The sequence below is a fragment of the Hemiscyllium ocellatum genome, chromosome 21, assembly GCF_020745735.1.
Source record: "Hemiscyllium ocellatum isolate sHemOce1 chromosome 21, sHemOce1.pat.X.cur, whole genome shotgun sequence".
Lineage (NCBI taxonomy): Eukaryota > Metazoa > Chordata > Chondrichthyes > Orectolobiformes > Hemiscylliidae > Hemiscyllium > Hemiscyllium ocellatum.
The window spans coordinates 16,663,863-16,688,775 of record NC_083421.1 but is presented as its reverse complement, the minus strand read 5'-3'; the positions used below and the strand labels follow the sequence as shown (position 1 = coordinate 16,688,775).

Sequence of the window (24,913 nt, the reverse complement as noted above, 5' to 3'; positions counted from 1 at the left end):
TTGTCAATGGTGATTCCCAGAATGTTAATGGGAACTCAGTATTGGTAGTGCCAAGGGGAGATGGTGTGGTTCTCATTTCTTGAAAATGGTCATTGCCTGATATATGCATGGCACAAATGTCACTTGCTACTTATTATCACGGACATGGAACTGTCTCGATCATGCTGCATGCGGTCACACGACACCAGGTTATAGTCAACCAGGTTTATTTGAAATCACAAGCTTTCAGAGCATTGCTCCTTTGTCAGGTGAAGTAAAAATAATGCATAGGCACATAATTTATAGGCAGAGAGATCAAAAGATCATACAAAGTTTGTGAGTGGAGTGCCGATAGGCTGAATAATAAGTCTCTGTAAGTGATCAAAAGCATCAGATGGTGTGAGCAAATTGTCCACAGCTGAATAGCAAGTGAAGGAATAATCTATAATCCAATTAATTGAGGCAGAGAGATAATTACAAGTTTAAAAATATGGTGGTACTAGAGACAACTCAGATGGCTGGAAGAACATGATAGGTATAAGAGTTGTAAGTAACAAACTCAAAACTGTACAAAGTAATTGAGGTAGAGAAATCATTACAAGTTATCAAGGTGATGGTGTCAAAACAGGACAATAAGGAAGACTTTGGAAATGCAGAACAGTATGGTAGGGTTATATGAACCCAAGGTCACAGTTGAGGACATCTCCATGAGTACAGAACTTGGCTATCAATTTTTCCGTGTAACTGTGTATCTCAAAGGCCACCTTGGAGGGCAGTTACTCGAAGACCAGAGGCTGAATGCCCTTGACTGCTCAGTTGTTCCCTGACTGCGAGGGAACCTTTCTGGTTTCCAGCATCTGCAGTCCTTGTTTTTACCGTGTTTGTGGAGCCTCCTCCCTGCAGTGAGTTTTATTGTTTTCGTCCACCGTTCAAAACATGATGTGGCAACACCGCTGAGCTCTTATCTATCCATTGGCCTGGGAATGTTTAGGCCTGTTTATCTTAGGCAGCTAGTGCTGTTTGGCATGCATTCGGCCCACCATGTCTATGCCAACCATCACCTTTCTGCCTGGTGATGGTTACATGGTGTGCATTTATCCCATTGTCATAGCATCTGCATGGTCTCATCAATATACCTTGGGGTCCTTGCCTGCAGTTTATGAGGTGGACAACATTGGCTGAGTCGCTGTGTACGTGTTGGATAGTATTCCCATGTGATGGCAGCATCCATGACCTTGATCTGACATCAGAGGTTGTTGTTGCAGGGTTGTGTGATGTGGTTGATGTTCACCTGAAGGCAGGGTATTTGCTGCAAACGATGCTCTGTTTAAAGTTTGACAGTTGTTTTGAAGGCAAGCACCAGGGATAATCTTGGCGAGATGTTTGTCCTCATCAATGATATGTTGAAGGCTGCAAAGAGCATTCTCTAGTCTGCATTTTTCACCATGACATGTTGGAACTTGTGATCAATGAGTTGAGCATCGTAACTTGTTATTTTGAGGGAGTCTTTCAGCATCTTTAGGTGTTGGTCGCATTCCTCCTCATCTGATTAGATCCTATGTATACTCAGAATTTTTCTGTAGGGAATGGTTTCCTTAATGTGTTTAAGGTGGAAGCTAGAGAATTGCAGTGTTGTGGGGTAATCTGTGGGCTTGTGGTAGAGTGAGGTACTGAGTGTCCATCCTTGATGGAGATGCGTATGTCCAAAAATGAGACTGATTCTGAAGAGTAGTCCATGGTTAAATTTTGATGGCGGGATGTAACTTATCATTTTATTGTGTAGTCATTTCAGTGATGCCTTGCCATGATGCAGAGGAAGAAAATGTTGTCGATGTATCTGGTATACAGCGTTGGTTGGAGGTCTGTCCAGTAAATAAGTCTTGCTTGAACTTATGGTTGAATCTGTTGGTGTGTTGGGGTGTAAATTTGATCCTGTTTTGACACCATAATCTTGATAACCTGTTATGGTCTCTCTACCTTAACTAGTCTGTACAGTTTTGGATTACTTGTTACTTGGTTAAACCTTTGACATGTTATTCCAGCCATTTGGTTTGTCTCCAGCATCACCTTATGTTTAATTTTTTTGTAATGATCTCTCTGCCTCAGTTGATCGGATTAAAGGTCATCCCATCAGATGTTAACACTTTACTCACTATTTGACATTTCTGCTCACCTGAAGAGACTTCTTATTCATTCTATTAATACTCTACTCACACCATTTGTATGATCTTTTGATCTCTCTGCCTATAAATTCTGTGCTTGTGTGTTTTTCTTCACTTAACTGGTGAAGACGCAGCGCTCTGAAAGCTTGTAATTTCAAATAAACCTAGTGGACTATAAGTTGGTGTTGAGTGATTTCTGATCCCTTCCATCCCAGTCCAACGCCGGCACCTGGACATCATTGCTGCGTGTGGACATGGACATGCTTCGGTATCTGAGGAGTCATGAATGACACTTGTCACACATTACTGGGGCAATGATGCCCATTATTCCCAGAGCCATTATAAAAGTTAAAGATTTTTAAAATGGTGTTGAATTCCCTGGTTTGCCTGTATTTTAAACCCAGGATGACAGTAAGCACAGACAAGTTTGCTATACTTCACAAAATTAATCTGTATTAAAAGTAATTAGACTCTTGCAAAAGGGTAAACTTATGGATTGCCATCATATAACTTTACAAACACGCTCTCTTTTGCACAAAAACACATGCTCCACATACAAGCGCAGGTTGGATGGATGGTAGCTGGCTTGATAGGATTGCCCTGTTTATTGTGGACCAGAGAAACCTGGCAATTTTTGATTTCATTGAATAAATGCCAGTGTTAGAGCTGTATAGGAACAGCTGGGTTAGGGATGCAGCGAATTCTGGAGCACAAGTTTATGAGAGGCACGGTGGCTCAGTGGTTAGCACTGCTGCCTCAGACCACTGGGGATCTGGGCTCAATTCCACCCTCGAGCGACTGTCTGTGTGGAGTTTGCACGTTCTCTCTGTGTCTGCGTGGGTTTCCTCCTACAATCCAAAGATGTGCAGGTTAGGTGGATTGGCCATGTAAATTGCCCTTAATGCTCAGGTATGTATAGGTTAGGTGCATTAGTCAGGGGTAAACGTAGACTAATTGTTTGGGGAATGAGTCTTGATGGGTTACTCTTTGGAGGGTCAGAATGGACTTGTTGGGCCAAGTGGTCTGTTTCTACACTGTAGTGATTCTATGAAGATCTTTGAAGACTATTGCCAGAATGTTACCAACGCCCATAACCTTTGCAGAATCCTGAGCCAACAGCTTATGAGTTTCCTTGCTATCACATGAGGGTGAATCAAGTTGTTGAAAATTGGTGTCTGTGATGCTGAGGACATCTGGATCATCCACATTGTACTTAGGCTGACGACTTTTGCAGATGCATTGATCTTGCTCTTGCTCTTGCTGTTGCATTCATGTGTGATGAAGGATGGGCATGTTTGTGGAGCATCATTTATTGTATCCGTTACTCCTGATGCAGTCTCCTCTACACTGGGGAGACTGGACACCTCCTAGCAGAGCGTTTTAGGGAACATCTCCGGTACACCTGCACCAATTAACCACACCGCCCTGTGGCCCAACATTTCAACTCCCCCCTTCCACTCGGCCAAGGACATGCAGGTCCTGGGCCTCCTCCACCATCGCTCCCTCACCACCCGACGCCTGGAGGAAGAACGCCTCATCTTCCGCCTCGGAACACTTCAACCCCATAACATCAATGTGGATTTCACCAGTTTCCTCATTTCTCCTTCCCCCACCTCACTCCAGCTCCAACCTTCCAGCTCAGCACTGTCCCCATGACCTGTCCTACCTGCCTATCTTCCTTTCCACCTATCCACTCTACCCTCCTCTCTAACCTATCACCTCCATCCCCACCTCCATTCACCTCTATACGACTTTCTGCCCACCCCCACTCCCCTCTCATTTATCTCTCCACTCTGCAGGCACCTTGCCTCTCTTCCTGATGAAGGGATTTTGCCCAAAACATCAATTTTCCTGCTCCTCAGATGCTGCCTGACCCGCTGTGCTTTTCCAGCACCACTCTAATCTAGACTCTAGTTTCCAGCATCTGCAGTCCTTGTTTTTCCCGTGTTTGTGGAGCCTCCTCCCTGCAGTGAGTTCTATTGTTTTCCTCCACCGTTCAAAACATGATGTGGCAACACCATAGAGCTCTTATCTATCCATTGGCCTGGGAATGTTTAGGCCTGTTTATCTTAGGCAGCTGGTGCTGTTTGGCATGCATTCGGCCCACCATGTCTATGCGAACCAACAAGTCGCAAACTGAACTCATCCCATTTACTTGCACTTGGTTCCTTAGTCCTGTGCTATAGCTCGATATTTTTAGGTATACCTGGTGCTGCTCTTCCGGCATGTTTCCTGCACTTGTTTTCTTTTGAACTGAGATAAGGCTGCGCCATAAGGTTACAGATTATGGTAGAATATAATTCAGCTAATGTTTATGGTCCACAGCACCGCATGCATGTCTAGACCTGAGTTGCTAGATCTGTTCAACTTCTCCCATTTAACATATTGATAGTTCCACAGAGCACGATGGTGGATGTCCTCAGTGTGAAGGTGGGGCTTGGTCTCCACAGGACAATGTGGTGGTCACTCTTGCCAGTACTGTCATGGGCAGATGCCACTACAACAGACAGATTGATGAAGGTGAGATCGAATCTGTTTCTCTCTCTTGCTGGTTTCCTTACTGCCTGCTGCAGACCCAGTCTAGCATGTATGTCCTTTAGAGCTCTATCAGTTCAGTCAGTAATTGTGCTGCTGAGCCATCTTTGGTGATAGACACTGAAGTTCCCCACCCAGAGTACATTCTGTATCCTGACCACTTCCACAAAGTGACATTCAACATGGAGGAGTAGTGATTCAGCAGGTGAATGGGTGTGGTACGTGGTAATTAGCAGATTATTTCCTTGCTCATGTTTAACCTGAAGCTATGAGACTTTATGAGGACCACAGTCAATGTTGAGGACTCCCGGGGACAAATGCCTCCTGATTATGCCATCTCTGCTGGGTCTGCCCAGCTGCGAAATCAGATCATGCCTAGGGATAGTGATGATGTTGTCTGGGGCATTGTCGATAAGCTATGATTCCGTGAATATGACTATTGCTTGATAAGTCTGTGAGACAGTTCTCCAATTTTGGTACAAGCCTCCAGATGTTAGTCAGGAAGACTTTGTAGGGTCAACAGGGCTGTGATGGTCATTGTCATTTCTGGTGCTTAGGTTGATGCTGGATAGTTTGATCTATATTGCTTTCTTGTTAGACTTTGTAGCAGTTTGAAATAACTAAAGGGCTTGCTTAGCTTTTTAGAGGGCATCAGATAGTCAACCACGTTACTGTGGGTCTGAAGTCACAAACCAGATCAGGTTAACTATTAGTGAGCCAGCTGGGTTTTCATGAGCATTGTAAATGTTATGGTCACGTTATTGAAACAAGATTCCAGATTTTATTAACTGAATTTGATTACCACTAGATGCTGCAGTAGGATTTGAAGACCTGCTCCCAGAGCATCAGTTATAGGCCAATGACATCACCACTTCCATTGATCAACACTCCTCCCACCTGGCCAGCACTATGTTCCCAACTCCGCACACATCTCGTGTTGTTTTTATGACACAAGGATAACAAGCCAAATCACTAGATTTGCAACACAGTGAAATGAAAACATTCAATAATCTTCATATTTACTCAATTGTTTCTAACCAGACTTTACGAACAATGGATATTGGAACACCCAAGTTTATAACATAAACAAAAATTAACAATTTGCAATGAATGATGTAACTTTAGCAGAATGTAGATAAACAACAAAGCAATCTAATTAATATCTTCAGTCTAAGCCCAATCTTCTTTGATCATAAACCCCACTGTCACATGAATAGACAGGCAGATAAGGTTTAAATTAAATTTATCAGACTGATAATTGTTTCAGTAATGAATGCCCCAGCCCTTTGTGAAGTCCTTGGATGATAGGTTGTATTATAAGTACGTATATCTTGCTTGATTTCCAAAGTCAATGGGACATGAAAACAGCCTCCACAGACTTCTAGAATTATTCACCCACTTGTTAGAGACTGGAATTCCCCCCTCAAAACATTCAACAAGCTAGCAATTGGAGTGAAACCCAGCACAGAGCAAAAGGAAAACAACAAAATTGGAAGCTTTCAAAATGATAATGTGAAAATAAACTGTGGATTTAGACTGTCTGCTTGAATGGTTCGAGAACTCAATTTAAATAACAGCCTGCCTGTACTTTATTTTACAGAAACCGGGGGAGCAAGTTGTCCGGTAAGTACAGGTCAATCTTCTATGGACATACCTTATTGACTTTATCCCTGAACTTTACTGTCTGTGCTTCTGAAATTTACTCATTAAGTTTCCATTCCTTGATTGCCACGTTCCTGCTCCTCACTTGCTGAGTTCTTGTAACGTGCCTTCCTCACTGAGTTCCCAAGACAGATGATTTGATGATACTCCCTTCCACAGGGCACCCTCAGGAATCATGGCCTTTTTCCTCAACTGAGAATTCCTCACTATCGTGGTTGACGGGGCCCTTAGCTGTATCTGACCCATCTCCTGCACTGTACTCTTATCCCTTCTCTTTCCTCCCACAACGATAGTGTCCCCATGGTCCTCACTTACTACCTTACCAGCTTCTGCATCCAAACAATCGTAAGCTTCCATTTGTAATGCGTCCAGTAGCATGCTACAACTGGACACACATTCCCCTTCCCTTCTTATCAGCATTCTATAAGGACTGTTCCCTCCGGGACACCTTGGTCCACTCCTCCTCTACTTCCAACACCTTCCTACACACCCATTATACCTTGCCATGTGATCATAGATGATATCATACCTCTCTGTTTACTTCCTCCCTCCAGGTTGACGATGGAGTAGCAATACAGCATTCAAGCTGCTGAGCCTTGGAGCCCAGAGCTCGTCTGCTTTTCCTTTTTTTTACCCCTCCTTTCTCTTTTTTATCAGCTTTAACCATACTTGCCTTCTTGTGGAGAACTCAGATTGCATTGAGAAATCTAATGTGTTGAATACAAGGTTGTGTTCCCAGCAGTGGTGGTGGAGGGAGGTGAGTTCGGGCCCAGTGCCTGCTGCAGGATCTGGCAGCTTCAGCGTTGGTTGTATTTCCGAGATCGGTCTAACATGGACTCATGTGGTGATGTTGTCAGCAGAGGCAAGATGGCACCGAAGTATGGCAACACAGTTCTGCAGTGATGGGTGGTGAGGGTACTTGAGGCTGGCCAACTGCCTTTGTAGGTTGGAAGAGCCCAAATCCAGGCCCAGGATTATGCACTTAAGAAAGACCGTAATGTTGAACTTTTAACTTTATTTTTTATTTTTCTATCTTTACACCCAATGTCTAGTTTAGAACATAGAACAGTACAGGCCCTTCGCCCCTTTGTGCCGAGCATTTACCTTAATCTCTAAGATCAACCTAACTTACACACCCCTCAATTTACTGCTGTCCATGGGCTTGTCCAGCAATCGCTTAAATGTCCCTTATGTCTCTGACTCTACTCCCACCACTGGCAGTGCATTCCACATACCCACCACTCTCTGTGTAAAGAACCTACCTCTGACATCTCCCCTGTAGCTTCCTTCAATCACCTTAAAATTATGACCCTTCGTGACAGCCATTTCTGCCCTGAAGAAAAGTCTCTGACTATCTACACTCTCTGTGCCTCTCATTACCTTGTACGCCTCTGTCAAGTCACCTCTCTTCCTTCGTCTCCCCAGTGTGAAAAGCCCCAGCTCACTCAACCTCTCTTTATAAGACATGTCCTCCAGTCCAGGCAGGATCATGGTAGATCTCCTCTGCATCCTCTCCAAAGTATCTACATCCTTTTTGCAAGGTTTGTGAAGGTTTGTAGCTCAGGTTGAGGTTTAGGGTGTAGGTTTGTTCGTTGAGCTGTAGATTTGATATCCAGACATTTCATTACCTGGCTAGGTAACATTATCAGCGGTGACCTCCAAGTGAAGCGAAGCTGTTATCTCCTGCTTTCTATTTATATCTTTCTCCTGGATGGGGTTCCTGGGGTTTGTGGTGATGTCATTTCCTATTCATTTTCTGAGGGGTTGATAGATGGCATCTTGATCTATGTGTTTGTTTATGGCATTGTGGTTGGAGTGCCAGGCCTCTAGGAATTTTATGGCATGTCTTTGCTTAGCTTGTCCCAGGATAGATGTGTTGTCCCAGTCGAAATGGTGATATTTTTTCATCCGTGTGTAGGGCTACGATGAAAAAAACCCACCATTTCAACACTATCTACAAAACCACACAAACTTACTAACCTACCCTTCCACTTCTTCATCCAAGTCATTGATAAAAACTACAAAGAGCAGAGGCCCTAGAATAGATCCCTATGGGACACAACTGGTTACCAACCTCCAGGTGCAATACTTTTCCATCCACAATACTTTTCCATCCACTACCACTCGCTGTCTTCTTTTGGCCAGCCAGAAAGCCACATTTCCCTATATCCCAGACCTCTAAACTTTCTGAATGACCGTACAGTGGGAAACCTTATCAAGTGCCTTACAGAAATCCATTTACACCACATCCACTGCTCAATTTTCGTCAACTTGTCTTGTCACATCCTCAAAGAACTCAATAAGGTTTGTGAGGCATGATCTGCCCCTCACAAAGTCATGCTGACTATCTTTAATCGAACTATGTTTTTCCAAATAGCCATAAATCCTATCTCTCAGGATACTTTCCAGTATCTTGCTTACCACATGCGTAAGACTGATTGGTCTGTAATTCCCAGGGATTTCTCTATTTCCTTTCTTGAACAGAGGAACAATATTTGCCTCCCTCCAATCATCCGGTACTACCCCCGTGGAGTGTGAGGATGCAAAAATCATCTTCAGATGTGCAGCAATCTCATTCCTCACTTCCCGTAGTAACCTTGGATATATCTGGTCCAGCCCTGTGGTCTTATTTGTCTTAATGCTTCCCAGAATTTCCAGCACATCCACTTCCTTAATATCAATCTGTTGAAGCCTATTGACTGAGTCCATGGTGTTCTCACTATCGACAAAGTCCCTCACGCTAGTGAATACTGAAGCAAAAAACTCATTTAGGCCTCCCCTACCTCTTCAGACTCCAGGCACGAGTTCCCTCCACTATCCCTGATCAGTTCTACCCTCTCTCTCTGATCATTCTCTTATTCCTCACCTAAGTGTAGAACGCCTTTTGGTTTTCCCTAATCATTCCTGTCAAGGCTTTCTCATGTCCCCTCCTAGCTCTCCTCAGTTCATTTTTGAGTTCTTTCCTAGCTATCCTGTAGAGCTGTGCCAGATTCTTGCTCTCTCAACCTTAAGTAAGCTTCCTTCTTCCTCTTGACAAGAAGTTTCTCTTCTCTTCCCTTGCTCCTTCACTTTACCTGTGAGAGTGGGACAAAGTTATCCAACACTAGCAACAAGTGCTCCTTAAACAGCGTCCACATTTCTGTTGTGCATTTCCTGTAGAACAATTGTTCTTAATTTATACTCCACAGCTCCTGTCTAATAGCAGTATAATTTCCCCTCCCACAATTAAATACCTTACCATACTGTATGTTCCTATCCCTCTCCATGGCCATGGTAAAGGTGAGGCAGTTGTGGTCACTGTCACTGAAATGCTCTCCCACCGTGCGATCTGACTCCTGGCCTGCCTTGTTACCTAACAGCAAATCCAAAATGACCTTCCCCATATTGCGCCAGGAATTCTTCCTGGACACACCTGTCGAAATTGGCTCCATCCAGACCATCAGCAGTAAGGAGGTTCCAAACAATATTGAGGAAGTTGAAGTTACCCATAACAACAAATCTCTTACATCTTCATCTCTCCAAGATCTGCTGTCCAATCTGCTCTTCCACCTCTCTGCTGCTATTGGGGAGGGGGTGATTGGGGGTCTATAGAAAACACCAAATAAAGTGACTGCTCCTTTCCTGTTACTGACTTCCACCTGTACTGTCTCAGTAGACAAATCCTCCTCAACAACCTCCTTTTCTGCATCTGTGATACATTTTCTAATTAACATTGCTAATCCCCTTCCTCTTTTAACCCCCTTCCCTGTTCTTTTCAAAAGATCTAAACCCTGGAACATCCAGCAAACCATTCCTGCCCCATGAAATCCATGTCTCCATTATGGCGTAGTTCGAAGTACTGATCCATGCTCTAAGTTCATCAATCTTATTCCTGACATTTATTGCAATGAAACAGACACACTTTAACCCATCCTTTAGCCCTATCAACAGTGTATCCTTCCTGACCGACTCTCTGCATTCTATATCTGCCCGTAAAACAACTCCCCTCTCCTCTGATCTCTAGCTTTGGTTCCCATCCTCCTGCCAAATTAGTTTAAACCCTCCTGAAGTGCTCCATTGGACATTGGTACCCCTCCAGTTTAAGTGTAACCCATCTTTATGTACAGGTCCCACCTTCTCCAGAAGGTACCTCAATGATCTACATACCTGAAGCCCTCCCTTCTGCACCAGCCCTGTAGCCACGTGTTTAGCTGCACTCGCTCCCTGTTCCTCACCTCACTAGCACGTGGCACCGGTAGTAATCCTGAGTTTACTACTCTGCTTGTCTTGCTTTTTAGCTTCCAACCCTAACTCCCTGAAATCACCTTTTAGATCCTCATCCATTTTTCTAGCAATGTCATTGGTGCCAATGTGCACCACGACTTCTGGCTGCCCACCCTTCCCTTTCAGAACCTTGGAGACTGGATCAGAGACATCCTGGACCCTGGCACCTGGGGGGAAGCATACATTGCTTGTGACCACAGAATCTCCTGTCCATAATTCTAACTATTGAGTCTCCTACAACTAGCGCTTTTCTATTCTCCCTCCCTTCCCCTCTGAGCCACAGAGCCAGGCTCAATACCAGAGACCAAGCCACCATAGCTTTCCCCTGGTAGATCATTCCCCTCTAACAGTATCCAAAACGGTATATTTATTATTGAGGGAAACGGCCAAAGGGGATCCCTGCACTGTCTGCCTGTCCCCTGACTGTTACCCATCTACCTTTTTCCTGTACCTGAGGTGTGACTACCTCCCTGTAACACCTCTCTATTGCCCTCTCTGCCTCCTGAATGATCCGAAGTTCATCCAGCTCCAGCTCCAGCTCCAGTTCCAGTTTCCTATCGCAGTTTCTGTGGAGCTGGAGGTGGGTGCACTTGCCATAGATGAAGTCAGTGGGAACACCAGTGGTGACCCTTACCTTCCAAGTCCTACAGGAGGAGCATGCACTGCCCTAACATCCATTCCCACTGTACCTAAGTAGTGTTTCAGGTAAAACAACCACCCAACTATATTACCTCACTTCCTTAGCAGTCCCATGTCCACTCCTGCTCAGCATGTGCTGCGCCTATTCCCGAGGTCCCCGCTCTCACCACTCCCACTGCTGCTGAAAAAAAATGAAGGCCGCTAATCCCATGAGGTGCGTTAATAAAGTTTATTTCTGATTTTAAGATGGCGCTGGAGAGTGGCAACATTACACAACTTATTCCAGTATATTTGTGATAAATACATGTGACATATACATGTGACAATAAAAAAATCACTTGGGCCGAATTAGCAGATGGACTGAATCAATATCATTATCCAATGTCCAGATGTATTTGGGAGGTGAGGCAGTGATTCACTGCACTTCATTGAATCTAGTCTACTGTATTCACTGCTCACAATGTGATCTCCACTACATTTGAAAGATGAAACGCAGACTGTCCATAAAAATGATCCCGAGCTTCCTGTGATGCCAACTGTCTGTCTCAGGCCTGCCTCAGTACAATTTGGAAGGACAGCATCTAATTTTCTAACTAGGGACCCTGCAACGTCTCAGACTCAACATCGAGTTCAAGAACTTAAGACCTGATTATGTCCTCACCCCCATACCTGGTCCTGTCATGACAAGGATTGCTCTTAACACAAGCAATCCCCCAATGTCTCATAGTCTCATAGTCTTAGCTCTCATTATCAGTTATTCATCTTCTCTTCTGTCCTGGCTTACAATTAATATTCCCTTGTCAATAATGCTTTCTTTATATCTCTCTTTCTCTAGGCTCTGTCTCCACCTGTCTGCTCACATCTCTCCCACCTCCCAGTCTTAAGCAGAAATACCATTTTTTACTAGCTGCTATTCGTTCTGATGAAGAGTCACTGGATTTGAAATGTTACTGCTTTCTACTCACAGATGCTGCCAGACTTGTTGAGTTTCTCTCGCAATTTCTTTTTTTGATCTAGATTGCCAGCATCCACAATGTTTTATTCTTTCTCCAATAACATAAAACGTAATGTGATCAGTTTCTAAATGTTATGGAATTCAGTGTTGAGATCTGAAGGCTGTAAAGTGCTAAAATGTAAAACAAATCATGGATCCTCAAATTTGTTGGAAAAGGCCTGGATAAAAATGTTGGCAGGACAATAAGTTACTTTATTGAAATGGTACTTTATTCCTACGGACAGAGAAGAGGTGTTCCACAAAGTATTGTTTGGTCTCACCCCTTAAGACTGCATTGTGAGCTACAAATGCAGTAGACCAGGTTGAAAGAAGTACATGTAAAGTACTGCTTTGCTTGGAAGGTGTGTTTGGAGCCTTGCACAGTGATGAGGGAGAAAATGAATGGTAAGTGTTACATCATCTGTGATTTCAAGGTGAAATGGGGCAGTGAAGAAATATTTGGTGTGATGAGAAATGGATTAGTGTGTCAAGGCGGTGATGGTCCCTTGCAGAATGCTGACAGCGAGGTGGAAGAAAAGATGTTTGAAGCTATGGACCAAGTGCTGGAAAGTGGGGTTTGTGTAGATAGTTCAGCACAGATTTGATGGATCTAAAGGCCTGTCTTGATCCTATAACTGTGTTTGGTAATGGCATCCTGCTGGAGTTACTGAAATGGCAGTGGAACAAAGTTTGAACCTGTTTTCCAACAATATTCACTCCAGTATCTCAATTCTGACAGAAATATTACTTTGAACTCAACTGTTTAATTTATAATTTAATTGACTTTTGCAGATCTCCTTTGGGCTGTTGAGGCAATTTTATGACTTATTTTCCAGCATGGTGGCATAGAACTCTTTCGGTTCTGACAACTTGAAAACCTCCATACAAGCTCTCACCATCTGGAGACTTTACACAGTAAAACTCATCTGCTGGGGAGACTATTATCTGAATTTAAAACATAATCCTCCTAAACTGATGTCAAAAACTAAAGTAATAATTCCCGGTCTGGTTTCTCTGTCTGACATAAACTCAGTAGTGTAATTTTTCCATGAATTAACTTCACAGAAATCTTGCTGGGCATGTGACAGAACCGTGTATTTTCTTGAAAGTTATGCATTTAATCACTGTTGTCAATGACTTTCTGACAGTTTTTTAAAAAAAATAGACTTCACAGAACTTACAGCACAGAAAAGGCCCTTTGGTCTGTCACATTGGCTCACACTTAACTATTCTAATCCCATTTTCTGGTACTTGCCCCATAACCTTTCAACAATTTCCTCATTTCCCCTCCCCTCTCCCAGATCCAGTGTTCCAACTCTGCATCACTCTCATGACCTGTCCTACCTGTCCATCTTCCTTCCCACCTATCCGCTCCACCCTCCTTTCTGACCTGTCACCATTACTCCCCACCTTCATTTACCTATCGCACTCTCAGCTGCCTTCCCCCCCAGCTCCAGCCCCCTCCCATTTATCTCTGTACTCCCTTGGCTCACAAGCCTCATTTGCAATGAAGGGCTTATGCCAGAAATGTTGATTCTTCTGCTTCTCGGATGCTGCCTGACCTGCTGTGTTTTTCCAGCACCACACTCTCCACTGTGATGCTTCAGCATCTGAAGTCCTTACTGTCTCCATAGCCTTGTATGCCTTGATATTGCAAATGCACACTTCAGTACTAATATTATGATATTTCTACTTCTACCACCCTTAACAGGCAGTGAGTTCCAGATTCTTCACCCTCTGGGTGAAAAGGTTTTTCCTCACACCTTGTCTATAACTTCTGCCCCAAACAATAGGGCTGTTGTCTCATTAGAGACTGGTTTAACCTGAGGGCCCCCATGCATCAAGTGAAGGGAGACTTTGAGAAGGAGAGTTCTTCATCGTAACCTCAGCTGATACAGGAATTGAACCCACACTATTGGTGTTCTGGATCAAACCAAGCGCACTCAAAATATATCAAGGAGATAGCATAGACCCTAACTTTTATCTTATTTAAATAAGGTAAAGGAATAAAGTTTAGCCTGTTTTCCAACAACATCCATTGCAGTTTCTCAAATCCTAGAGGACGAAGATGCTGTGTTCCAGATGTAAATCAATTGGTAAAACTACTTGGCTTTAAGCAAAACTGACTTTATTCTTACACTAGTTAAAATACAACCAATAAAGAAGTATTGGCATAATTCAACTCCATTGAAATACTTAACAAAATAATGTTTCATTTAACTATTTAATTCAACTGTTCCAATGTAACACACATGGCAAAGGCAAATTGAGTGAAATGGATGCCCTTACATGCGATCACCAGACTAAGAGAAAGGAACACTGAAATAAACAACCTAACAGCCAAGAGAGAACTCGTGCTTTTCCTACAGCAGAGAGAGAGAGAGAGAGAGCGAGAGATGTATCTAGCAGCTTCAACAGCCAAAAAAACAGTAACTTTAACTTCAGTTGAAAGCAAAACTACCACCCTGGCTCTGTGTGAGCCTGACTCTACCCTCTCACACTTCTTTTGTCTAATTTTTAAAAAATACTCTGGGAGCTCAAAGCTGTTTACCCACTGCTTCTGAAGTAGGCATATTTGCAACACCTTTCTGTAAGAAAAAAACGGCGCAGAGCATATCTTTGATAAAGGCTAGCCTCTCTCGATATTGTAAATCAGCCATCCAACTTACACCCCCCCACCCCTCCCCCTGACAGACCAGGCACCTTCAAAATCTATTAAGAAAGTAGCCTTGACCCTAACGTTTTCTTATTTTAAAAGTAATTATAAGGTGTTGCATTCCAGATGCAATTCTATTGGTCAAACTACTCAACGTGAAGCAAAACACAATTTATTTGTTCGCTGTAGTTAAAATACAACAAAAGATAGAATTAAGAAAATATTTGACAACTGTAATTCTGTTGGAAAATGTAACAGACTAATTTATTCAGTAACTATTACTGAATAACTGTTCTGACATAGCAATGTCCCATCAACACATACTTGGCAAAAGGCAAATTTAGAAAACAGATTGTCTCACATATAACCCCAACAGCCTATTAGGAAAAACATCATGAGAACTGAGAGAGTGGGTAGCAAGAAGAGATATTCTGCAGCAACAGAGCTAGCAACAACTACTACTGAAAAACTAAGAAACTAAAAATCCTGGTTCTGTGGGAGCTTGACCACACCCATTCAGGTTGCTTCTAGTGTTCCAACTTTTTTTTTAAAAAATCTCACGAGCTGTTTACCTCATGACCTCTTAAAGCCATAGTATTATCACAAATGTGGCCATTGTCATAGCTCTTGAACCAAGTGGCCTTCTAGGTCCTTTCAGAAGGTGCTAATGAGTCCCCCACACAGCTGTGGTTCTGAGTTACACATAGCAAACTTCCTTCTCTAATGTGTGAATATGAGTGAACCAGATGACGTCTTACAGCAATCAACAATAGTTGATTTAATTTCAGTTTCTAGCAGATGTTATAGTAAAACCAGTGGCCCTGAGCATTAGCTAGGGCCTCTGGATTATGTTACCACTGTGCTACCAGCTCTCCTCTAGAACATTGCTTGATTTCACTTCTGCCTGAGCATGTTTGCTTCTGAAACTCTCAGCAATGCTTTCATTCCCTTTGGATTTCACTATTCTGATGCACCCCTAACTGATATCCTACATTAAATCTCTGTAAATGTGAGATGATCCAAAATTCTGCAATCCTATCTTGACAGGGACCAAATCTCACTTGCCCCTGTGCTTGCTGACCTACATTGCTACAGGTCAAACAAAGTCTTAATTTCAGAATTCTCATCCATATTTTGAAATCACTGTATCAGCTCACCCCTCCTTACCTCTTTCATCCGTCTAGCCTCTGATATGTCTATTCTCACTTCCAATTCTGCCTGCTTAAACATGACGAGATGGTCTAGTGGAACTTTTGCTAGACTGTTAATCCAGAGATCCAGATAATGTTCTGAGAACCTGGGTTCAAATGATAACCATGAAACCATTGTCAATTGTTCGGGAAGACCCATCAACTTCACTCAGTCTTTTAGGAAAGGAAATCTGCCATTCTCACCTGGTCTCGCTTACATATGACTCCACATCCATAGCAATGTGGTTAACTGCCTTCTTAAATGCCTACTTCAGTTGAAGAGACAATTAAGGATGGACAGCAAATGCTGGTCTAGCCAGCGACGACCACATCCTGTGAGTGATTTTTAAAATGATACTTTTAACAGTTTCACCTCTGGTAACTGTGCTTTCAGAGCCTTCTACCCTGGCTTGCCATCTCTGGACAGCCCAATCTCCATACTCCTTTTAAGTGCTCTTTCTTCTGCACTAATTTAATATACAATTCAGACTCCAATTCTGTTCAATGATGCTTCTGTGAAGTGTCTTGGAATGTAGCATCTCTATGTAAAGAAATGGTAAAGAGACTGGTATTAATCTGTGCTGAACCACCTAAACAAACCTCACTTTTCAACGCTCCACTGATCTCTCTCCCTATAAACTCTGTGCCTGTGTGTGCTTCTTTCTCACTTCACCTGATGAAGGGGCAACGCTTCTAAAGCTTGTGATTTCAAACAAACCTGTTGGTCCATAACCCAGTGTCATCTCAACTTCTGATCTATGACTAATAAAGTCAGGTGTATTGTGTGACTTCTGAAATACCTTGTTAATCTGTCCTGCCGCTTTCAGGATTCTGTGGACAAGCATCCCAAGTTGCCTCTGCCTCTCTGAGCTTCTCAGTGTCCTGCCATTCATTGAGTACTCTCCTGTCTTGTTACATCTTCCAAATTGCATCACCTCAGACTTAGACTCATAGAGATGTACAGCATGGAAATAGACCCTTCAGTCCAACCCGTCCATGCCGACCAGTTATCCCAACCCAATCTAGTCCCGCCTGCCAGCACCCGGCCCTTATCCCTCCAACCCTTCCTATTCCTATCCAATTATATTCTCCTGTAACCTAAGTCCTACTTCTTCATGATCAACCGCCCGGGCATAGAGTCATTGAGATCCACACCGCAGGAAAAGGCCTTTCAGCCCATCTTGTCTGCGTTAGTCAATTGGCCCAAATAGTGTTGATTACCTTGGCATCGCAAATGATCACCTAAATCTTCTGATATGTTATTAGGGTTTCTGCCTCTACTGTTCATACAGGCAATGAGTTCCAGGTTCCCACCACCCTTTGGATGAAAATGTCTTTCCTCTTCACCGTTTACTAGATTTTTTTTAGATTAGATTACTTACAGTATGGAAACAGGCCTTTCGGCCAACAGGTCCACGCCGACCCATCGCCCACACACCCATTCCCCCACATTTACCCCTTGACCTAACACTATAAGGGCAATTTAGCATGGCCAATTCACCTAACCTGCACATTTTTGGACTGTGGGAGGAAACCGGAGCATCCGGAAGAAACCCATGCAAACACAAGGAGAATGTGCAAACTCCACACAGATAGTCGCCTGAGGCAGGAATTGAACCCGGGTCTGTGGCGCTGTGAGGCAGTAGTGCTATCCACTGTGCTACTGTGCTGCCCTTTACCTTAATGCTGCCTGCTCATTGCTCCCTCCAAGAAGGGAAAGGTTTCTTCCTATGTACCCGATCCAAGCCCCTCATAACTACAGACATCTCAATTGTGTTCCCTCTCAATCGTGTCCCCTCTCAACCTCTGCTCTGAGAAAAATAGCCCTTCTCCAATCTCTCTCTCTTCATAACTAAAACTCTCCAGCCCAGGAAACATCCTGGTAACTCTCCTCTGCACCCTCTCCAGTGCTATCACATCCCTTCTAAAAAGTGGATTCCAGAATTGCACACAATATTGTCGCTGTGACCTAACCAACATTTTATACAGTGCCAGCATAACCTCCATGTATATCATGTGCATTTTTAACTATTTTATTTGCTTGCTTTGATACCTTAAGGGATTAATGTACATGCAAGGTACTTGCTGTAGAGGTAGTGACTGGTTCCTGGAATAAGGATGCTAACCAATGAAGGAACATTGAGGAGAGTGGATTTGAAACCTCAAGAGTTTTAAAGAATGATGACTGGTATCATTGAAACTGACAGAGTTCTTAAAGGGAAAGTAAGGATAGATGCATGAGGAATGTTTCCACTGGCTGGTGGGTGTAGAACAACCAGATGCTGTCTCAGAATAAGAGATAGGATATTTAGGACTGAAAGGAGGTGGAATTTCATCACTCAGAGGGTGATGTTTTTATGTTCTACCTGTCAGAGATTGATAGATTTATAGATACTAAAGATACCAGGAATATGAAGATCATGCAGGGAAATAGACTTGAGAAAGAAGATCAGGCACACTCTCGTTGAATAGCCGAGAAGGCTCGATTAGCCAAATGGCCTCATCCTGCTCCTATATCCTTTGTGATAGATTTTCAGAAACTAGGGAATTAAGGTGTGTTGCGATAGTCTGCATCGGTGGAATTGAGGTAAGTATTGATTCTAGGAGTGCAATGTCTGACTCTTGCTTCTAACTCTTGTGTTCCAGTCTGCATGGAGTGAGATTGAACCTTCTGCAAGTGTTGAGAATGTCAACTATTGGTATCAGTAGTCCGTAGATAATGTATTCTGTTGTCTGTTCTCAGAGGAACAAGAGGGTATCACCAGGTGCTGTTCGACTTTGCTCCAAAAACAGCAAGTGAGGTTGAGGCAAAAGCTGGGAATGTTGCCTTTGTCTTGGAGAACGGAGAAGATGGATGGTCGACTGTTATTGTAGACAATGAGGTGGGAACTACTGCTTGAATCTCTTTCGCTGCACTAGTACATTCATATTGACTCTGCCCATTTCATCAACACCACCTCCTTCACGCATTGCAATTGTCTCCTAATCCTGTGGTTCTTCATGGACACTGGTGGAGTTTTCATCATGTGCATTAATGAGCTGGATCATACAGATTTACTGATTCCGAAACACTCCTATTTAGTCTTAAGTATTGAGAAAATGGTTTGGAGGGTTAGGGTCAGGATGTTTAGATTAGATTAGATTACTTACAGTGTGGAAACAGGCCCTTCGGCCCAACAAGTCCACACCGACCCGCCGAAGCGCAACCCACCCATTCCCCTACATTTACCCCTTACCTAACACTACGGGCAATTTAGCATGGCCAATTCACCTGACTCGCACATCTTTGGACTGTGGGAGGAAACCCACGCAGACACGGGGAGAACATGCAAACTCCACACAGTCAGTCGCCTGAGTCGGGAATTGAACCCGGGTCTCAGGCGCTGTGAGACAGCAGTGCTAACCACTGTGCCACCGTGCCGCCCACTATGTGGGGTTGGGGAATGAGGTTGTGCTTGGACCAGGATTCAGAGCATAGCTGGGTCAGGGTCAGGGTACAAAGTTGTGATTGAGTTTGGTGCTGTGCTGCATTGGGAATGGGGGCTGTTACAGGGCTTAAGGGACATGTTGAACTGCGCTGGAACTTAAGGTCATGGGGCTCATAGAAACTAGGTGCAGGAATAGGTCACTTGGTTGCCACATTCATCATGATAATGGTTGATCATGCAATTTCAGTATCCCACTCCCACTTTCTTTCCATACCCTTTGATCCTAGCTGCGAAGGCCACATCTAGCTCCTTTGTGAATATATCTAATGAACTGGCCCCAGCAGCTTTTTGTAGTAAAGAATTTCACAGATTCACAACTCTCTGAGTGAAGAAATTCTTTCTGATCTCAGTCCTGAATGGCTTACCCCTTACTCTTAGGCTGTGATCCTTAGTTCTGGACTTATCCAACTTGGGAACCTTTTTCCTGCATCTAGCCTGTCCAATCCCAGAGGATTTTATAGGCTTCTGTGAGAAGCCCCCTCCCCCCACAGCACTCTCCTGCTTCTAAATTCCAGTGTACAGGGTATTAGTTAGGCCACTTTTAGAATATTGCGTGCATTTCTGATCTCCCTTCTAACAGAAGGATGTTGTGAAACTTGAAGGGGTTCAGAAATGATTAACAAGGATGTTGCCAGGATTGGGGAGAGGCTGAATAGGCCGGGACTGTTTTTCCTAGAGTGTTGGAGGCTGAAGGGTGACCTTTTGGACGTTTATAAAAGCATGAGCAGCATGGATCGGGTAAATAGACAAGGTATTTTCCCTGAGGTGGGGGATTCCAGAATGAGAGGACATAGGCTTAGAGTGAGAGGGGAAAAATTTTAAAAAGACCTAAGGGATAACTTTTTCACACACGCAGTGGTGCATGGGTGGAACGAGCTGTCAGAGGAATTGGTGAAGGCTGGAACAATTACAACATTTCAAAGGCGTCTGGATGGGTATATGAACAGGAAAGGTTTAGAGGACTATGGGCCAAGTGCTGGCGAATGGGACTAGGTTAGGTTGGGATATCTGGTCAGCATGGACGAGGTGGACTGAAGGGTCTTTTTCCGTGCTGTACATCTCTATGAGTACAAGCCCAGTCAATCCAATCTTGCTTCATATGTCAGTTCTGACATCCCTGGAATCTTTCTGGTCATAGTGCTTGGGTCTATACTGGGGTCATGGGCCTGGTTGAGGATGAGAAGTCAGAGGTTAAGCTGAGGTCAGAGGTTGGTATCGGAAGCCAGGATTGTGCTGAGGTTAGGGATCATGACTGTTCGGGGTCAGTAAGTCACTGCTAGGATCAGGTCGGCTATTGGAGTCAGAGTTCAGCTGGAGTCAGGGGTCAGGTAGCTGACTAGGCTTTGGGGTCATGATGATAAGATATCATGTGGCTCAAGGTTGGGATCAGGTTTCAGGGGGTTTGATGGGGTCAGAACGTCTTGTATTGGGGTGAAGATTCAAAGAATCTTGTGCTGGATTCTAATCTGATGTTTGTGTATGTATGTGATAGAAAGTTAATAGAAGCATTGATGCTCTATCCTCACTAATAAAGGCCTGAGCTACACTGTGAGGAGAATTCAACAGAAAGCATTAAACACCTCTTCATTAAACTTGGTTTGAATTTTTACATTAAATTCTGGTGGCATTGAGGTATTAAAGAAGTTCAGATTTGAGAACCTCGATTAATTAGCATCTTCATCTAACAATCTCAAGTTATTACCCAGCTCATGTTGCCAGCTGTTCATTATTCTCAACAACGAAGTTAACAAGGAATGAAAGGGAGCATACCAATGTGGTCCATGGAAAGGAATTTTCCAACATCTGTGTCTGTTCTGATGGGTCTATGTTTTCCCTTTGTCTCTCCTGAGGTCTGTTGGGGTCTCCTGCCTATTGATGTCAGGGGAATTGGAATCAGTAATGACTACTCTGATCGAGCAACATATCTCTTCTTGCTTATGGATTTGGCAGGTCAGTGAATTTGACTGGGTGCCATGATGGTTGCTCGCTAAATCTCACACACCGCAACTGCATCAATTAGAGAGTGAGCACTAGGTATGACTTGGATACCAGACCCTCCACCATTCACACAGAAACACCAGCAATGACCATTTGCTCTATCCATAATCTTATTGCTCAGTTTTCTCTGATTGAATGCTAATTTCTTTATTTGTTTTCAGAAAGGGTTAATTCCAACAGCATACTTGGAGGTTTGGGCTAGAAACAGAGGAAACAAGGTAAGAAGGATTTACTTCTCATACTGACTGTGGTTGTACGAACGTCATCTCTCCAAAGAAATGGATACAAATATTTTGTTGGTGATTCAATAGGGTCCTGTGCTGCTGAGGTTTCTATTGGTCAAACCAAATTCTAGATTCTACACCAAGGTTATTCAACAGGGCCAGAAAACTAACAAGATAACATTCATGCTTATTCATGAGGATTGGGAAAGTAGACCAGCACTCGCAAGCTCAGTTGCACAATTTCAATAATGTATTGCAAGTTTGGTACTAGACATTTCCTGGTACGGGGTCCCTCTCATACATTATGATCATGATTTGTAATCTGCTCAGTTTTTATTCATTTATAGGATGAGAACATCCCTCGCTAGTTCACATTTATTACCCATCCCAGAGGCAGTTACCTCATTACTTTGGGTCTGGAGTCATATGTAGACTAGACAGGGTAAAGATGGCAATTTCCTTCTCTCAAGGATATTAGTGACCTGATGAGCTTTTCCAACAATAAACCGGATGGGGAATGAGCTGGAAAGTGGAACAGGTATAGGGAGGGGACAGGAAGGGGAACAGTCCGGAGAGTGTGTGCAAATATGAATCAGGACTATGGAGAGGGCCAAGAGATTGAACAGGACTGGGAAGAGTGTCAAGAAAGGGAGCTGCACTGGGGGAAGGGCTGAGAGTCCAAAACCCTCTTAATGTATAAAGAGTATTTGGATGTGCACTTGTGATGCCAAGGTTATGGGCATAAAACTGGAAAATGTGATTTGAAGAGTTCGGTGGTTGGTTTTTCCCATCATGGCCATGAAAGACCGAAGAACCTATTGCTGTGATGTGAATCACAATGAAGTGAGTGGGAATGTGAAACAGGACTAGAAGTGAGAACAGAACTGGGGAAAGTGTGGAGAGCAGGAACAGGAATTGGACTGGGGTGAGTGCCAAGTAAGTCTGGGATGAAGACAGGACAGTGCAGAGCACCGAGATGGGGAACAGGACAGAGGAGATTGCCAAGAGAGGGAACAGAATTGGATAGTGTGTGAGATGGAGAATAGGATGAGGGGTGAGATTCTGTGTAAGTGAACAGTACTGGGAAGTGACCCATGAGGGTTAACAGGGAGAGCGGGGAGGTGGAGAACCGAACTGAGCAGGGTTTTGTGAGGATGAACAAAACTGGGGATGTTCAGAGAGGAAACTGGACAAGTACTCTACTGAGAAAGGGAACAGAACAGGGACAAATGCTGAAAACTGAGAGAAGGCTGTGAAGAGTCCCAGAAAGGGGAAGGGAGAGGGGAGCGTGCTGAAAGGGCCAAGCAGGGGAACATGCCTAGGGGTTGGAAAGAGATGGAGAACAGGATTGGGGCGATTGCCGAGATGGGGAAGTGGGCATGGGAAGAGAACTGAGAAGGAGAAAAGGATGGGGGGTAATGGCTGAGAGATGGAAACAGAACTTGGCGTTCAGAGAGAGGGAACAGGCCTGGAGGGTGAGGAAGAGTGCAGACAGAATTGGGGAGAGATCTGGTAAGGATAACAACATTGGGCAGTGTGCTGAGAGGTGGAACAAGAGGGGGGAGTGAGCAGGAAGGAAGAACAAGTCTGGGCAGAGTAGGAGAGAGGGGAAGGCAGGTAGTGGAGAACATGATGGGCGGGGTTGTGGGAAGGGGGAACAGGATTGGTCGGAGTCATGAGAAGGGAATTAGGACCAGGGAGAAGGCCGAGAGAGGAGGCAGGGCCGCGAGAGGGTCAAGAGAGCCGAGAGAGGGAGCAGGAGCAGGGAGAGGGCTGAGAGAGGGAATAGGACTGGGGAGAGGGCCGAGAGAGGGAGCACAACTGGGGAGAGGGCCGAGAGAGGGAGCACAACTGGGGAGAGGGCCGAGAGAGGGAGCACAACCAGGGAGAGGCTGAGAGAAGAGGCAGGACTGGGGAGAGGGCCGAGAGGGGGAGCAGACCCAGGGAGAGGGCCGAGAGGGGGAGCAGACCCCGGGAGAGGGCCGAGAGGGGGAGCAGACCCCGGGAGAGGGCCGAGAGGGGGGGAGCAGACCTGGGGAGAGGACCGAGAAGGGGAGCACGACCGGGGAGAGGGCCGAGAGGGGGAGCACGACCCGGGAGAGGCTGAGAGAAGAGGCAGGACCGGGAAGAGGGTCGAGAGGGGGACCAGGACCGGGGAGAGGGCCGAGAGATCAGCACGACGGGGGAGAGGGCCGAGAGGGGGAGCATGACTAGGGAGAGGCTGAGAGAAGAGGCAGGACTGGGGAGAGGGCTGAGAGGGGGAACAGGACCGGGGAGAGGGCCGAGAGAAGGAGCACGACCGGGGAGAGGGCCGAGAGAAGGAGCACGACCGGGGAGAGGGACGAGAGAGGGAGCACGACCGGGGAGAGGGACGAGAGAGGGAGCGGGACCGGGGAGAGGGGGGAGAGAGGGAGCAGGACCGGGGAGAGGGGGGAGAGAGGGAGCGGGACCGGGGAGAGGGGGAGAGAGGGAGCGGGACCGGGGAGAGGGGGGGGAGAGAGGGAGCGGGACCGGGGAGAGGGGGGAGAGAGGGAGCGGGACCGGGGAGAGGGGGGAGAGAGGGAGCGGGACCGGGGAGAGGGGGGGAGAGAGGGAGCGGGACCGGGGAGAGGGGGGAGAGAGGGAGCAGGACAGGGGAGAGGGGGGAGAGAGGGAGCGGGACAGGGGAGAGGGCCGGGAGAGAGGGAGCAGGACAGGGGAGAGGGATGAGAGAGGGAGCAGGATCGGGGAGAGGGCCGGGAGAGGGAGCAGGACAGGGGAGAGGGACGAGAGAGGGAGCAGGATCGGGGAGAGGGGGGAGAGAGGGAGCAGGGCCGGGAGAGGGAGCGGGACCGGGGAGAGGGAGCAGGAGGTTCTGGAGAAGTGGAACAGGTCTTCGGACAGTGCCAGGATTCAAAACAGGATTGGTTTACGAAAGAGAGGGTGAGCAGAATTGGGGCAATTGCTGAAATGGCGATTGGGAATGACAGTGAACTGAGAAGGAGCAGTGGATAGGATAAATGCCAAGTGGGGCAAACAGGACTCGGAGGGGGGGAGTCTAGAGGAAGATCTGGTGTGGGGCTGTGAGCAGGTCGGAGAAACAGTGCTGAGTAAATTGCCATGTAGGTGATCAGAAATGGGAAA

At 45.2% G+C, this 24,913-nt stretch overlaps 1 protein-coding gene across 1 annotated transcript in view; it reads left to right on the top strand.

The window, feature by feature from the left end:
* The window catches only part of LOC132825752 (NADPH oxidase activator 1-like), an 81,518-nt gene that overhangs the window by 33,496 nt on the left and 23,109 nt on the right, over positions 1 to 24,913 (top strand). The window contains exons 7-9 of the mRNA XM_060841202.1: positions 6,277 to 6,299; positions 18,824 to 18,962; positions 21,728 to 21,784. Of these exons, the coding sequence (XP_060697185.1) occupies positions 6,277 to 6,299; positions 18,824 to 18,962; positions 21,728 to 21,784 (219 nt within the window). The remainder of the gene's footprint in view (positions 1 to 6,276; positions 6,300 to 18,823; positions 18,963 to 21,727; positions 21,785 to 24,913) is intronic.